The following is a 16,941-nucleotide window of genomic DNA, read 5'->3' as shown; positions in this document are numbered from 1 at the left end:
ACAATTTTTATGTACAATTTTATGTATAAATAATAATGTTCAATTACATAATGATACATCGTTTTATCTTTAATTTTCAACAATTCAATCACATAATAACACGTCATTATTTATACACATAATATTACTTTATTTTTTGTTGGGTATTTAACCATAACAAACAATAATAACACTCAAAGTTACATGAAACAACTAACTACATAATAATGAGCAAGAATATGATTTTTTTCAAGTCTATTTGACTGAAACAGCAAAAAGTTAAGCTTCCAAATTATCAAAAACAGCAGTTGTATGTAAAGTCATTCTCATGAGTGATGGCATGCAATAATATGATATGATATGATTTTCTTCTTTCTTTAAGATTTATTATTTATAATCAATCATTAATAAGTAAGGTGAAAATCTACTTTGGCAGCATTTCCTATTTGAAGCCTGATATATTATTAATTTCAAAATTAGGAACCAATTAAACAATCTTAATTTAGTAATTGTATATAAAATTTGTTTTCAACAAATAATAAAAATTACCCAATATGTTGGATATTCTATATAATATATAATATTTGGTTAGAAGATATATGAAGCTAGTGCCATAATTCCACCTCAGAAATGGTCTACACTTGCAGATGATGCTCCATGGGAGCAATATCCCAGTCCATATTCTCAGTAGATAATCCAAGCAAAGGGTAAGTTCATGAAAATCAATACCCAACAGACTCATTCATGGCCCAGAATCTTTCATACCAATGAAAATATGGATGTTGCCCTTAACACATAGCAGGCTGCTCAGACAAGCCCCTCAACCCATCAATACATAGCGGAAGATTGCTTTCCACCATTCTGCGCACAAAATTTCCAATTCTCAAGAACCCTTTGATATCGAAGCAGCTCTTGAATCCATTTAAATCTTACTTGAGTTTTTGTAGTAATTATTTATTCATGTAAGTCGGTGAATTAAATAATTATTTTTAGTACTGAGTGAGATCAGATTGAAAAAAATTGTAACAAAGAAAATTGATTCAAGACCGACCTTTTCAGCCCTTGTGATTAAATCAAATGCAATCTCTCTCACTTTGACGTCAATCTTTTAAGTTTTGAAGACATGTGATGTGATATCAGGAGGGTGTCATATCAACAAATCCATGATATAATATAATTGTCTATTGTTCTTGTAGTTAATAATATGAACAAAATATGTTTATGTGCATATAGTTTGTTAACTAGGTAATTGAGTTGTTGGGTTTAATCGATCATCTTCATCTTGGCCCAAAGTGCCTAAGGATATATGGGCGTTGCACATTTGCAAAATCAACATCATAACTCTCTCTCTCTATATGCAACAACCGAATCGGAATTTATATTTTGACAGACGTAATTTTACCTTACAAGACGGTTAGGATACCTCCCGTTGATGAAGGGCTGCAATGGAGTATAACCTCACAGCCAACCCAACCCAAATATGTTTAAAGGCTTAAAAAAAATTTCAAAGAGCTGCTTTTAAAAATGAAAGAAAGAGAAAAGGAGGCTCTCAAAGGATTCTCCTCCAACATTGAAAATCATAGTAGCTGGCTCAAAGCTACAAAATTTCATGGTTAGAATAAAGAACAGTCAAACAACAAGAGACCCAATCATGACTCGTGACTCTTGTAAGTCTCATAGTAATAATTGTAAAACTATTCTCTTGTATAAATTTAGAAATAAATTTAGATGTATTTTCAAATGGAAGTCTAGGTATAACATAGCCCAAATGCCAAAACACTCCTTAGTAGCTCTTCTTTTGAAGATTTTGGAGAGTAAGTGTTCAAGTTATCAATAAACTGTAATTCAAATTTCAATATTCAATCAATATTTTCTAATTTATTCATTTTTTATTATAATCCTCTATACTTATTTCTACCCTGCCAAAATGACACCATTAGCAGGAATGAAACAACTTCTATTTAAAAATCGCTAAACTAATTAGCAAAACTTATAGAGGGGAAGAAACTGAGCCTCTTCCTTTATACTAGTTTTTATCTTTACACCTGCTCCACTTCTATATTTAGCCTTATATCTTATCTTATTACCACATATTAAAAAGAATATTACAACCCATACAAACTACTCAACTGATATCATCCATCTCAATCTCTATGACCAATATCCCTGAGCTACAACTGGGATTGTTACCTTATGCCCTCGACTACCTTTCATGAAAATTTCCCCGAAACTGTATGTTCCTGTCACTGATCTAACAGTGAGTGTCACAGAGAACTTATGTGAAGCACCAGGTTTCAATGTCATTGCTGGAGGGTTGACATCAATTGCAACAGATGGTTGCATTCTAGCAGTGATCACATAGGTTTCTTCCTCGGCAACATTTGTGACTGTGCGAGTAACCATTTGAGACTTCACAAGATGAGATATGGTGATTGATGGAGTGTTGAGATTTGATGGCTGGCCCATGGTGTAGTTGCAAGGTAAATTAGTGTAGTTCTTTATCTCGTTTTTGTCAATACCAGGTGTTGTGCACAAGAACCCCAAGTAATCCTCATAACCTACCAAAAATTTCCAGGAAGTTAGAAGTTGACTGACATATTTGCAGGATGATTTGCTAGAATGATTAGTAGAAACTCTTGAGCAATCCTCATCTCTATTACAATGTATTCCAAGAAACAAGCATAATGCTTAAGGATTGCTAAAACGCAGCCTAGAGGCTAATTAAATCTAACAACTACTTACTAATAAAAGATATTAAATAAATGCAGACATAAAATGTTCCCTATGTATTTCGATGACAAAATTGTTTAACAGTCCTCTTTATTTCTTAGTAGTTGTTTTTGTTTGTCATTAATATTGGTCCTGCCCTTGCAGCAGTCTCTACTGACTTGATACTTAATGACACAGACGAAACACCTTTAGTGTTTGGCCACAGACAAATAATAGCTAAACCAATCTACTATTAAACTAGTTAAAATTGAAATCAGTTTATCCCATCGCTTGCCCTAATTTGCATCCAGTTGATTGATTAGAAAACGCATAAGAGGAAAGAAGAATAAAACCTGCATCAAAGACAAGTCCAGGATCCAGGGCAGCTCTTGGATCGACATGACCGCTCCCATAATCAAAAGGAGTAGCTTTAACCAGCTTCATGGCTTCTGTTTCAGAATATTGTTGTGCTTGAAGAGGCCTTCCAGCCCTGTCCAGCTTTGTTGTTGTCGTCATCAAGGCTGATTTTATAGCAGCAGGGCTCCAATGAGGGTGCTTCTGCTTTATAAGAGCAGCTATGCCAGCAATATGTGGTGCAGCCATGCTAGTTCCAGATACCAAGGCAAATCCTTCCCCTGCTCAAAACTCAAAACTCAAAACAGACAACTGCATGAAAATTTATGAGCTTTTGCCCAACTGTAACAAAGTCCTCTTTCACTAATATTGCTCTCTAAGTTCTTACAATTAATAGCCAAGAAAACAAGAGTTACTTAATAATTGGATCCATCTTACCAACATAATTAGGTTCATCTGTTCCATTTGGTGACCAAGCTGCCCAAATAAGAGAGCCAGGAGCCAGAATATCTGGCTTGAGAATATCTGCATCCTGGAGACTGAAATCTCTGATATTGGGCCCCCTAGCAGAGAATAATGCTACCTGGGGTGCTGATTTATGAAGAATGGGAAACAAACCATCCCCAATAGTACCAGTAGCTTTGAAACTCTTCACTCTTCCAGTCCAATCCCTTGTTGTCGAAGTGTTGTAGTAGTCTATAAGATCCTAGAATAAAGAAGGCCAATAACCAAAAACATGAGACTCATGAACAATATAAGCCAAACAAATTAAACAGGGAAAGGGGGGAGAGCATGGTATAGTGAGCCAAGACCAAAAGGTGTTCAAAAGAGCAACAAACTAAGCATCATTATAATGGTGACAGGTTGTCCATACTAAATTAGGTTAGACTAAAATGCAATCAAGACATTCCAAGAGTGAAAATGGATGAAGCAGGAAAGCTGATATAAATTCTGCATGTTTTTTGCACTTTAAAAATTTCTTGATTGATCATGAATTTAAATGGCATCATCAAAGGCAGATTGTACTATATTAAAGACACAGGCCTCCAGGAAGAGTGCAATTGACTTAGCAATGCCACCGATGCCAATCAAATATTTGCGACCACTAAGGGAACATCTATAATGGACAGTAATCAACTTATAAAAAATATCTATGACAAGGGTTGAAATAATTACCATTGACTTTGAGACATCTATTATAAGTATCCCAGGAATACCAACAGGAACGGGATCAAATTTTGTTCCCGGGGAAACATTTTCCACAGCAAGAACAAAGCCAGCTGCGCCCAGGCTTTTGGCTGTCTCCGAAACTTTCTTGATCGATGCAGTACCAACAACAAAATTGAAGGAATAACCACAAATAAGAATTTTACCCTCAACCAAGTTCCTGTTTAATAGTTCGGGTCTTTGGCAGTCAGAGGGACTGTACTTCACCACAGAAGAGTCAAGAATAACATCATTTGCAGCAACCAAGGTAAATGTACGATTTGGTTGTGTAGCAGCTGCAGTAATCCATGTGAAAAATAGATTGAGAAAAAGAACTTTAAGTAAGAATCAATAACCTAACAGCTGGCAATCATTCAGCCACTATGTCCTTGAGTGTGCATGTTTGTGCCAATCATGTAACTAAGCCAAATCAACAGGCACGTTATTTATAAAAGGATAACTATTAAAATTGCAACAGGTTGGACATGAAACACACAGCTCAACAAAATGCAAGAAAACTAATAAGTTTCACATTGACCATCCTAAATTGATAACTCTTATATTTATTCATAAGATTGGAAGAAAGTGGTTCTATGTTTAACGATTTTGCCTGATGCACCTGAATAGTTCATGAATAATGAAACCATATGAAAATTGATGAATGATAGTAACAGCACTGCGATATACAATAACCAAACTCAGAAATACGCTAAATAACTTCCTAATTAATCTCACCTAATAACGCAGGTGCATGTGACATATTGCTCATGATAAAAGCAACGCAACATATTACCAGTTGAATTAAATTCACCAGAAAAAGAGGTAACACTTGACATAATGGGTCTAATAAAAGAAAATGATATTATACAGCTGCTAGTAATAGAAAGTGAAGTAGAAAAGCCATGGTGTTGGTCTTTGTGCAATTAAATGCATCTTCCATAAACTTATTTATTTTGGGAATGGAGAGATAACAGACATCATGATGATAAAACTTACGGGACAACCCAATTCCAGCTAAAAGTTTTCCATTTCCAAGATTCAGATGGTTTTTATATCGACGATCATCAATTGCAGCTGCAACAGATGTTATCCATGGGCTATAAGACACCAATGTTTTGGGGAAAGGGCCTCCATTACCAGCTGCCTGTACAATAAATACACCTGCTTTCACCGCAGAAAGAAGTGTGGCATCAAAAGGGTTTAAATATGTCGTTTTGGTAGTTGCTGGAGGACTGTTTGGCCCTACTGAAAGGTTGAGTATATCCACACCATCATGAACAGCCTGTTACATAACTGTTATCAATTCAAAATATATACACAAATATAGAACCACCAATGAAACACAACAAAAAAGAAAAGAAAAGAAAATAATATACAAATAGGACCATATTCATAACAAATAGACAGCAGGAAGTACAGCACTTCATCAGCAATCAACCAAGAAAAATTCAGTTTCCCCCCAGCCCCACTTTCCAGCACTACTAAGGTTAGACAGGCCTCTTATAATTTGGGTAGAAGACACAAGCTGTCAAGATTTTTCCCATGAGTGTCAAACAAAAAACCAAGAACAAAATGTTGGCTACATGACATGGATAATATTCAGAACACAGTGAAAATACCTAAATTACCAACTATTTGTCAAATTTCATTGAGCAAAGATAATGCTAAAATATAAAAATCCAATTCTTTATGGTGCTGCCTGTATTAAAGAATCATGAAACACAGATGACTTGTAATCCCATAAATTATAGTTTATATCACAAAAGAAATGGAGATACTAGTAGTACCAACTTCTTTTGTGATTCAGTAACAAAGTAAAACAAACCTGATCAATTGCAGCAACCACATCTGCAACAAAGCCTCCAAAAAACCTGTAGAGAGCTTTGTACACAGCAATCCTGAACTCAAATAATTTCAGTAATCTGATGCCTATGAAAGGATCGTGCTAGAAGATTGGTACTGAAAAACTATCAATTAACAATTATTAGTCCTCACCTGGCACGGGGGGCCATTCCACTTGCTTTCCCAAATTCATGGTCATGCATTCTAACAGGAATACCATTATTTCCAGCTGCAATAGCAGCTGTGTGACTGTTTGACAGTGGCACAAAAAAAAAAAAAAAAAAACGAAAAGGTAAATAACATAATTTAACACAAGTCTGGCTCAAAGCCTATATAAAGAAACAAACAGTTAGTCAGTTTAGTACAATGTCTTTCAGATCAGTCAAAATTTTATCTATTTAGAAATCAGAGGAACAATAATGACATCACATTGTGACTACTATGAAAGAAAATATTACTTCGATCCAAGGCTTTCAAAAGAACCTTTTAGGAAGAAATGCAAGAAGAAAATGTTCTTGTTTTTAGCTTCTGAATTTGACTTTGTTCCCTAACCTGCTGTCTGTGCCTAATTAATTGGAATGATGAATTTCCCCTTCACTTAAGATTTTTCCGAGTGCACAGAAAACTAAGTACCAAAAATATTTATTCGACTTGAACAACTTCTAATCAAGAGATAAGCTGTTGTGAACCAATATGTAACAGCTACAATCCAGTATGTACAACTTGAGAATATATTAAGATTTCAAGTGCAAGGTAAAAGACTTGGATCTTATATTGAAAAATATGAGCTTTTGACGTAGGGTTCATATGGCTTTGGGCTCTCCAATCTCAATAGCTAGCTTTTGAGGTGTTATTTTCCCAAAGTTTATATCATTTGGTATTAAAGCCACTACTATCATGTTTTCAATTGTAATCATGTGATGAGAGTAATAACGTTGACATTGTAGTGTTTGTCCGAGGCTAGTAGCAAGCTATTGCAAAGTCAGCTCGCATGGGCACTAGGATTGCAGAACTCATTGGTATGTTAAAATCCCAGGTGCAAGGTATGAGATTTGAATCCTACATCGAAAAATACAGACTTCTTGTATAAGGTTTATATGACTTTGGCCTCTCCAATCTCAATAGCTAACTTTTGAGATGTAGTTTTCCCAAGGTTCATATTAGAGTATCATGAGAAAAGAGAATAGAGTTCTTTAAAATATCACAATGGTATTCATGTCAAACAAATCTACTGTAAATTAAAGCTTGGAGTCAAATAAGATGAACACAAATGCAACATAGCACAGTATTCATTGAAAATAATATTGACCAACAGTAAGGTATCTTACCTTCCATGTCCATCACCATCCATGGGAGAAGCAAAATCAACAGCAGGATTAAATTCCTTAGCTGCTATTGCAGCTTCAGCAAAATGTTGAGCACCAATGATTTTTCCGTTGCAGAAATCCCTCTTAGTGTCAGGATCAACTTCACATTTTCCTCTGTACTTTGGCACAGGCCCATATGGTTCAGTATTGTAGGTTGCAAAACTTGGATGGTGAGGATAAATTCCAGAATCTATAAATCCTATCACAATATCTTCACCAGCCCTGTCAAAGCCACCTCCAGTTGGCCATACTCCAGTGGGTAGTCCTAAAAACTGGGGAGTGTGTGTCGTAAGTTCCCTGACCTTCCAATCCCTTTCCACAGATTTCACACCAGGGGCACGTTGTAGGATTTCTGCCTGATAGTGCAGTGAGATAATGTTAAAGGAATGAGATTTCAAGATGAAAGTAGAGGTATAACCATTAAATTGTTTAGTGCCATTTGATTCAGGAACTGAAGAGGAGAAGCTACAAGAGTGTGTATTACAAAGTTTTCACCTGTTCAGGGGAAGTATGAACAGCAAAGCCATTTATAAGGTGCTTATAGCTGTAGAGTTTTTTGTATGTGCCACGCTCAAAAAGAAGCCCAAGAAGCATATCATGTTTCTTTTCAAGATGACTGGCATAAGATGTCACAAATTCACTGAAAGAAGCATGGATGAGGAAGAGGGTGAGTGAGCAATAAAGAGAACTTACATCTACCATCCACTTGTTTGTTTCAGTGAGGAGAAAGATTACAATGTGAAGCTCTATGTGATACATCACATTATGAACACCACCCCTCTTAAGTAAGAAGCTTAACAATTTAATAAAGAAAATTCATCACATAGACAGTGAATGATGTGAAGCAACAGCATTGTTATCCAACTTGATACCAGAAGTCCATGAACTGTTACGATGCAAACTGAAATAAAAACTCTCACATGCATGCATGACTAAAAAAAAAAGTTAGGATGACAAATATTTATAACTTTTTGATAGACAACAGAGCAATATCCTTTAGTTCACTTTCCTCAAAAGTTATCATTAACCAAAATCCAACTGATGATAAGTAGGGCGAATCTTGCATGTGCATATATATTAGACATACGTGTATAAAAACCTAATAAAACTAAATTAAAAAACTCTAAATTAAATCCCTTTCCAAATGCCTTTCTAATCTACCCTTTTGTTTTAGAGTAATATTATATTTACAAGACAAATACACAATCTCCACTATATAAATTGAATTGGTAGTACAAATATAAACCTATGTGTCTTGTAGAAAACAAAATAAGAATAAATCCAAGTTAAATGCCTTTTCCAAATACCTGTGTAGCCTACTCATTAGTTTTAGAATGATGTTAAAATATACAATCTCAACTTTACAAATTATGCAATTACATAGCATCAGTTTTTATATCTCTGGCAATGATATAACATTGTCACCATCAGTGATGAAGCCAGGATGTTGTTTTAGTGGGGACAACACAAAAAAATTCTTTGAAAATAACATAACCGAAAATATCTTATGATTTGAAGTCAGAATTCTTACTACAATTTTGAATAGATGAAGATAAATTAGGTCAAAAGAAAGAAAAATAAATTTGAGAATCATAATATATATTAACATTTTTGTTGGTATATCCTATTCACAAGATTTAAAATATAAAGAAACAAAACTAAAATACATTTGAGATTTAAAAAATACCAAAAAAACTTAAAGTGTTAGAGTGCTGGCATTGAGGCTACCTTGATCAAATAAATAAAGGGCTGCTAAGGTTAAACACACAGTAAAAGGATTTAACTGGAATATTTCCAAGTTCAGTGGGAGCGCATGCGGGGCCCCATCCTTGGCCACATTAGTTTGCACAAGAAGTTTTCTAAATTTTAAACTTAACTATTACACTTATATTACCTATTGAAATCTACAATAATTTTCATGACTATCTCCTTTCCCCAGTCTTCTTAAAAAAACCAATTCCAAGAAACACCATTTTACTCCAACTCAACCTACATCTTATGGACAATATCACATACGTTAAACATAATTATTATAATTCATTTGTAAAATGTTAATGACTGATTTAATAAGATTTTGCTGTCAATAATCATCTGGTATTTGAATTAGAAGGCAAACTACATATTATAAACCAGCTGTTATATGTTTTATAAATGATATACATATAAATTTCACCTTATTTTCAATAAAAGCAATTGATTTAATAACTAACTTTAATTATTGATTGGGTGTGAGATATCAATTCTGTGCTTTCCTTTATTATTATGATTTTTTTTCAAAATTTTCATGTAATATAAGACTATATTTAATGAGAAAATAATAAAAAATAGGATTCTTGTTTACTAGGTGAAATGAGAAAATGTTTCTTCAACTCTTCCACCTAAAAAAATTCTCGAACTGCCTCAGATGGTGTGGTAAAATTCACCCAGCAAAGATAACAAGACACATCATAATGCATTTCAAAAGTTTGGGAATCCAAATATTTTGTGCATCCCTGGCTTATGGCCACATAACTCTATTTGCACTCCCATAGAAGGAGCAAACTTATTTTGTAAAATATTTTTAAAAAATTGATATTTAGAGTTGTTTCACTTATTCAGAAAAAATTCACTTAAAATCATCAAAATGCAATTTGATGATTTTAAAACAAAGCATCATAATAATATCATAAAACAGAGCTCACAAGTGTCTAAAGACTAGAAGACAACAGCAAAACTAATAATTTTTTGGTAGATCGGTTAAAGAAAATACCACTACATAATTCGGGAAACTTATAGAGTTATCCAATTACAATGACGGTTCTCTGGCCAACTCCATAACATCTGGTTTTTAATTACTTCCCCACCTTGTTAGAGCTTACCAATACGAAAATTTGACACTATTGAACATCTATGAAGTCAGTCCAAGATTTGACAATGCCCAACAATGTCTATTATCTCCAAAAACATCATTTTCAGCACAGAGATGCTACAAAAAAAGACCCCAAAATGAAAGGCTACAATCTAAAAAAACAAATTCCCTGAATTATTAAAAGTTCCCGACATTCAAGCTAGCTACCATATGCAAATGACCAAGACAACCAAAACTTCAACTGATGATAATGCGGAAGGCATGTTATGGGTACCTGGTGCGTTCTACATTCTCATCAGATTCGAAGGCAGGGGCTTCAAAACCACTCTCGCCGCCTTTGTAACTTATAATAGGTTCCCCCTGAACCGTCACGATATAAACCTCCTCTCTCGCAGTAATCAAAACAGAAGATAACATAAAAATATTTATGCACATAATAAACTCTATCGCCCTCATCTCCAATGATCAATAACAACAACAGCCAATCTCAGCCGTTAACAAGATCTGTTCATCACAACAAATAAGTCAATAATCATATTAGAAATACTGATCTTCCGCCAGTCGATTAAATAAAAAAAAATTCTTAATTTTCTGAACTTGCCAGAAACAAAATCAGGTTGCTGAAACACTATAAACTGAAGAAATTGTTGAAGTATAAGTAGCTCGAATCACTTTAAACAAAAAAAATATATAAAAAAAATGGAGCTGGTTTGAACGAGGATTGAAGGAAAGAATAAATGACGAAGAGAAGCATTCACATTTAGAAAGTGAATAAAGCAAAAGTAAGAACAAAGCTATAATTATAAATCAAGAAAAGTAAATGAACTTACTAAGAAGCGAAATCGAAAAGCTAGTGAGAAGGGAAGATAGCGTAAAACGACAATGACAGAAGGCGTTTCAATGGAGAGAAAAAGAGATCCAGGGAATCACATTTGGATTTGGAATTGGAAAGCTATAAAGAGAGGGCGAAAGAGAGAGAGAGGAAATTTGATTGGAGTTGATTGAGGTTCGAGAGCGAGGAGATCACTGCGTGGCGAGTAAAGGCAAAAGAGTGAGAAGGTAGAACAGTCAGGATTATTTATTTATTTTTAATTTTTAATTGGGAATTTACAGACAGTGAGCCGAAGATTATGGAGGTGTCATGCTCATGCAGAAATTATTGTTAATCATTTAATTATTATTATTTTCTATTATTTTATTATTCTACTTTATTTAAATAAATATAAATTTATATAAATAATATTTCAGAAAATCTATATAAAATTGAAGAAATTTTGACGCTAACAAACTATTATAACAAAAAGATTAAATAATTTAAAAAAAATAAATAGATTCTCTTGCTAAAATTTAAATATCTATAATATGAAATTATTTTTTTAATCTATTATTCTTGAACACCATAAGATATTACTAAATTTTATAACAAAAATACTTTCAATTTAATTTTTAATTCCAAATGTTGTGAATGCAAACACGCAATCATCTAAAATCACAACTCCTTACATTGACCGGAATTTAATTTACTTACTGTTTGCTTTTGCCGCGTGTCCTCTTTTAGTCATCGTTGAGCATAAATTGATGTGACATAATTTATTTTAAAAAGAATTAAAATATAAAAATTAAAAAAATATGTATTCAGTTAGGTTGTGTTTTTTTATATAATAATTTAAAACATATTTTATTGAGATTGGGTGTTCTTTCAGTGTGGTGTATGGTTATAGACATGTCAATCGACAGTATCGGACTAGGTAGGGCTTAGATTGGCTCCAACATGGCTTATCGGTCTCATGGGTTGGGTAGACCCAAGACTCATATAGGAAAGAGTTTTCAAGTTAAGTCGGCCCATAAATTTTTTAAGATCAAAGGTCTGGTACTATATATATAGGGTTGCCCATTAATCGGATCGACACATGGGTTGACCCATAAACAATTTTTTTAATTTTTAATTAAAATTTTTAAATACAAATTATTTTTTAATTATTAAAATTGAGAATATTATTATGAACATTTTATTTATAATCTCTCACTTATAGCGAAAGAATACTATGGTTAAATGATGAAAAATATTGCAAGTTTATAACATACTATAAATAAATTAATTTGCATACTATATAATTACAAACATAAATAAAATATATATACCATATCATTTATTTACTCATCTTCAACATCCAAATCTTTGAATTCTTCAAAGATATCTTCTGTCATTCGATTCTATATTTTGAAATCAGCTTTGACCCAGTCCTTCATACACATTATCATTTCGACTATGTTTAGATGTAAAGTAGATTATCTACCATCCAACATGCATCCACCTATACTAAAAGTGGATTCCGATGCTACAGTCGACACCAGAGGTATTAGTAGATCTCGGGCCATAATAACAAGCACAAGAAAAGTTTTTGCTTTGTCTTTCCACCATGCCAAAACATTTAGTTTTTTAGCATTATATCTTTAAATAATTTCTGAATAATGAGCAATATTGATATAACTATAAAATTGACTATAATCTGTATTTTAACTGGTAGGCTACTTATCTTTGCGCAAAAGAGACCATATGCTTGACTTTTTTTTTTATTGCCTGAACTACTAGAACTTATCTCTAGTACAAAACTTTATTTAGTCCTTTTATATTTTTGTTCATAAATAGTATACATATCAAGTAAAAAATCTTGAACATATTCAACAGAATTCAGTTGCTATTAATTAACAAATTTTTATTAATAATATCAAATAAATTTTGTAGTCCACTAGTTTTTTCCCCAAGATCGAAAACAGTAACTACAAAATAACGTAAAAGAATTTCACTTTAATATTTTTTAAATTTTTGTTCCATTTGTGTAGATATATTTTGAAAAGTATGATGAGAGTCATGAGACATATTTTCTTTAAAAATATCACTTATTTTTAGCATACTATATATTATTGAATAAGTTGTTGAATAATACACACTTGAACAATGGTTTGTGGCTATCTTCAATAGTTCTAACATGTTCATTGGAGCCATACTTATCTCCCAATCTTGATCTATAAAAAAAAAAAATTGTCGAATCTATTGGTTAGGTATTAAAGTATCGTGTTATAAGAACTTCATATTTTTCGTGTACTTTCAATATGAGGTATGTTGAATTCCATCTAGTTTTAATATCTAGTTTTAATTTTTTTTTCCTCAACCCCATTGATTTACGTAATTGATTATATGTTTATACTCATGATAGGGATGATAAAATGTATGCAATTACATGTCTAATTACTTATATATGTTTTTAGCCAAACTCAAGCCTTCTTGGGCTATTAAATTAATAACATGACATGCACACTTAATATATGAAATAATTTTCCATTAAATGGAGAAGATAAATGATTATACATGTCTTCAATAACTTAATCATTATTTTTTATATTATCAAAAGTAATTGAAAAAATAGAATTATTAATTTTATATTCCTTAAAAATGTTTACTAATGCACGATAAATTCTAAAACTATTATGTAGATATTCTAAATTTCTAAATGCAATAATTTTTTTTGTAACTACCAATCAGAATTAATATAATGGGCTATTGTATAAAGATACCCTATATCTTGATTTGTAGTAGTCCATAAATCAGAAGTTATTGAAATAACACTATTAAAATTATTTAATTTTCTAATAACTTTTAATTTTATGAATTCATAATTTTTCAAGATGTCTGACCTAAGAGTTGGCTAGGAATTCTTCTAAATGTCGGTTGAACACTATTTTGCATTATCAATTCTAAAATTTCATCTTCTGTATAACTAAAAGGTTGATCGAAAGTAACTACATACTTGGTCATGTAGTCTTACGTCTTTATTTGATCGTACATGAAAGTTGACATTTCTCTCATGTGTTTGAAACCATTCAAACCTCTTACTAAACTGGTGTTGGACTAACAAACCGTGATCGGGTGAATGCAATTTGGTTTTTGTCCTTTGAGCTCATGTGAAATTTGTTTACATTAATCATTAACGTGTTAGCAAAGATGTCTCGTGCCACTTGTACTTGCATATGTCAAACAAGAACTACGATGTTTACATACTGCTTGACAAATTAATGTTCCTTCTATCGTTTCCTCTATTCAATTGAAGTGCTCTCGCATTATTAACATTTCTTTTCTTTTTCTCTCTGTCGAATGTGAACTTGTACATGCATCACTTTCACTTGTTGGTACTCCACGTATTCCACCTTATGCATCATCAATAATATCATCGGCGTGACTATAATAATATTCAAATGAATTGAATTCATTTGACATTAGATATATTTGTAATATTTTATAATGATAAAATAAAAATAAAAATGAAATTATAAATACAAAGGATTATTATTTACGAATTTACATAATTTCTGAAAGAGAGCTGATGAGAGAAAATGAGATTGAGAATATAATGAAAGAATTGAGATTGAGAAATTTGTAAATAAAATTGGAAATGAAGAAGAGTTAGATTGATTTATATAGAGAAAAATAAATAAATTAAAAATTAAAAAATGGCCAATAGTTGTTAAAGGCTTCTGCCATAAGCAAAAGCTAGTAGCTTTTATCTTTGCTTTTGCTAGTGGCAGACACAACTGTGAATAATATCTTTCTTTTTTTTATTTTTTAAATAGTGTCAGACTATACCCGGTTACCCCATGAGCTTAATATTAAAACCTATAGCATGGCTTGAAAGGCCTATGGGTCAGGCTTAAATTTTGTGCTTTGGATGGCTCGACCAAATTGATGTGTCTATACAGTTATATGCTCAATAATTTAAAGAATATAATAAAATAATTTAATCATTTACATTAGTTTAATGTAAAATAAGATTACAAGGGGTTATATCTATAGTGATATGGTTGATTTTTTTTTTTCAATAATTATCATGTAGCTTGGGGATGCTAAGCATGCAAGGGAAAATGAGTTAGTGAAGCATGTTAAGATCAAAAGGAAATATAATGGTAGGACATATTTTATGTTAATAGACAACTGATGTAGTTTAATAAAACAATGTGAATTAGGAGTAAGTAAAGTGATGTCATTTCATTTGAAAGCAATTTAGCTACAAAAGGCCAGTTCTTTCATTTGATAGAAAGAACAATTGTGAAACGAAAGTTAAGATCATTGTTTTATTAATTTTTTGTCATATCATATGTAATCAAATGCTTGTAAGATCTTTTGTAATGAAACTAAAGTTGTAGATCTAATTCAACTTACAATGACAATCTGAAATTATAATTATGTATATATATGTTGAAATATGCAAATGGAGATCAATTTTGCATGTTCTTAAAAGTATCTGTTACTGGATTTTTATTTTCTTGGTTTTGTTTCACAGTGTTGCTGAAATTTTTCATGATATTAGAGTCTGTGACTAGCGTCGATGGCTAATTTTTTGTTTTTGTTTGACTCTTCAACTACCCCAAAAAGAATATTTAGCTCAGCATTATCAAAAAATTATGTTGCATGTTTAGGAACTAATTTTCCAATATCGAATTTGTAATTAGTGACTCCAAAATCGATTAAAGAGAATTTTTGTTACTGTATATCTCAAGTACTTTTCATTATGGGAGTAAACGATCTTGAAGATCATTTAACTAGTATCTTCAATGTCCTTCACCATTTATTGATGTATAAAGTGATTTAGGTACAGCCATTAAGTTGTCGAATCCTCAATTTCATGTTTGGCAAAGATATGATAAGTTATTAATAAGTTGGCTTCTTGCATCCAATTTTGAGTGCATGTTTAAACATGTCTCCAAGTGTTAAAACTCTAGTGAAGTATGAAGTGTTTCATAAAATTATTTTGTAACAAAGTCAAAGGTTAGTGCAATGAAGCTTATGAGTACTCTTCAAAATCTTTTAAAAAAGGTTCTTCAAGTGTACATATGAATATATGAGAAGGATGAAGGAGATGGCAGAAATTTAAGAGCTAGTGGTCAATATGTGTTAGAAGGGGAATTCGTGAATTACATAATTAATAGACTTGGATCTTTACTTAATAATGTGATAGTATATATGAGTTCTAAGTTGGACTTATTAACCAAACACATAACATTATTTGAGGCAAAACTTATTCTACAAAAATATGAACAAGGGATTTATAGAAATGCTTGTCAATCTATGAATATTTATGATAGTTATGTCAATATGGCCACTAAGTTTATAGAAAGGGAGCATGATAATTGATGTTCAAAAGTGGATAACATGTCACACAATATGACTTTGTTCTATGCATGCAATACATTTGTAGGGATAGAGTTGTCACAAAATTCTAGAGAAGTAGGTTCTTAAAATATCTAGAATTATCAAAATAAAGGTACGGGTAAGGTGTTTACAAATCCCAAAGTTGTGTGCCAAGTATGTAGTAAGCTTGGACATGCTATTTTACAATGCTACCATAGGTTAAATATGACCTACACTAGTGGTTCACATAACAGGAGTTCTAATGGTATGGTTAGGAGTTATACTTTTGCTAGAGAAAAATAGATGATAGGAGTGTAGAACAATCCTAATAACCTAGAAGTGAATGCTTATAATGGTCAAGTTTTGGCATAATTTGCCTATGTTGCTACTCTCATTTCTAACCTGAACCCAAGTGATAATATGATTGTGAATGATTTTGTAGTAGCAAGGAA

At 32.2% G+C, this 16,941-nt stretch overlaps 1 protein-coding gene across 1 annotated transcript; it reads right to left on the bottom strand.

The window, feature by feature from the left end:
- Nucleotides 1–1,921: 1,921 nt before the first annotated feature.
- Nucleotides 1,922–11,361, bottom strand: LOC123200975 (subtilisin-like protease SBT2.5). Its single transcript, XM_044616406.1, has 11 exons — nucleotides 11,136–11,361; nucleotides 10,580–10,809; nucleotides 7,953–8,097; nucleotides 7,419–7,813; nucleotides 6,244–6,339; nucleotides 6,074–6,146; nucleotides 5,245–5,530; nucleotides 4,219–4,544; nucleotides 3,481–3,748; nucleotides 3,042–3,323; nucleotides 1,922–2,537 (listed from the first exon to the last, which is right to left on the bottom strand). The coding sequence occupies exons 2-11, from the start codon at nucleotides 10,759–10,761 to the stop codon at nucleotides 2,131–2,133; spliced, it is 2,460 nt and encodes an 819-aa protein (XP_044472341.1). The 5' UTR covers nucleotides 10,762–10,809; nucleotides 11,136–11,361; the 3' UTR covers nucleotides 1,922–2,130.
- Between the last annotated feature and the right edge of the window lie 5,580 nt (nucleotides 11,362–16,941).

This window comes from Mangifera indica, chromosome 17 (assembly GCF_011075055.1).
Source record: "Mangifera indica cultivar Alphonso chromosome 17, CATAS_Mindica_2.1, whole genome shotgun sequence".
Classification (NCBI taxonomy): domain Eukaryota; kingdom Viridiplantae; phylum Streptophyta; class Magnoliopsida; order Sapindales; family Anacardiaceae; genus Mangifera; species Mangifera indica.
This window is presented reverse-complemented; position numbering and strand designations above follow the sequence as displayed.

What these genes read in the sequence shown, in the direction of transcription:
- LOC123200975 (XM_044616406.1), bottom strand. Translation starts at nt 10,761, where the DNA reads ATGAGGGCGATAGAGTTTATTATGTGCATAAATATTTTTATGTTATCT. An exon ending in GGAATGGCCCCCCGTGCCAG is followed by an intron (nt 6,147 to 6,243) that starts GTGAGGACTAAT and finishes ATTTGAGTTCAG; the next exon opens with GATTGCTGTGTACAAAGCTC. An exon ending in AGCTGGAATTGGGTTGTCCC is followed by an intron (nt 4,545 to 5,244) that starts GTAAGTTTTATC and finishes GGATTACTGCAG; the next exon opens with CTGCTACACAACCAAATCGT.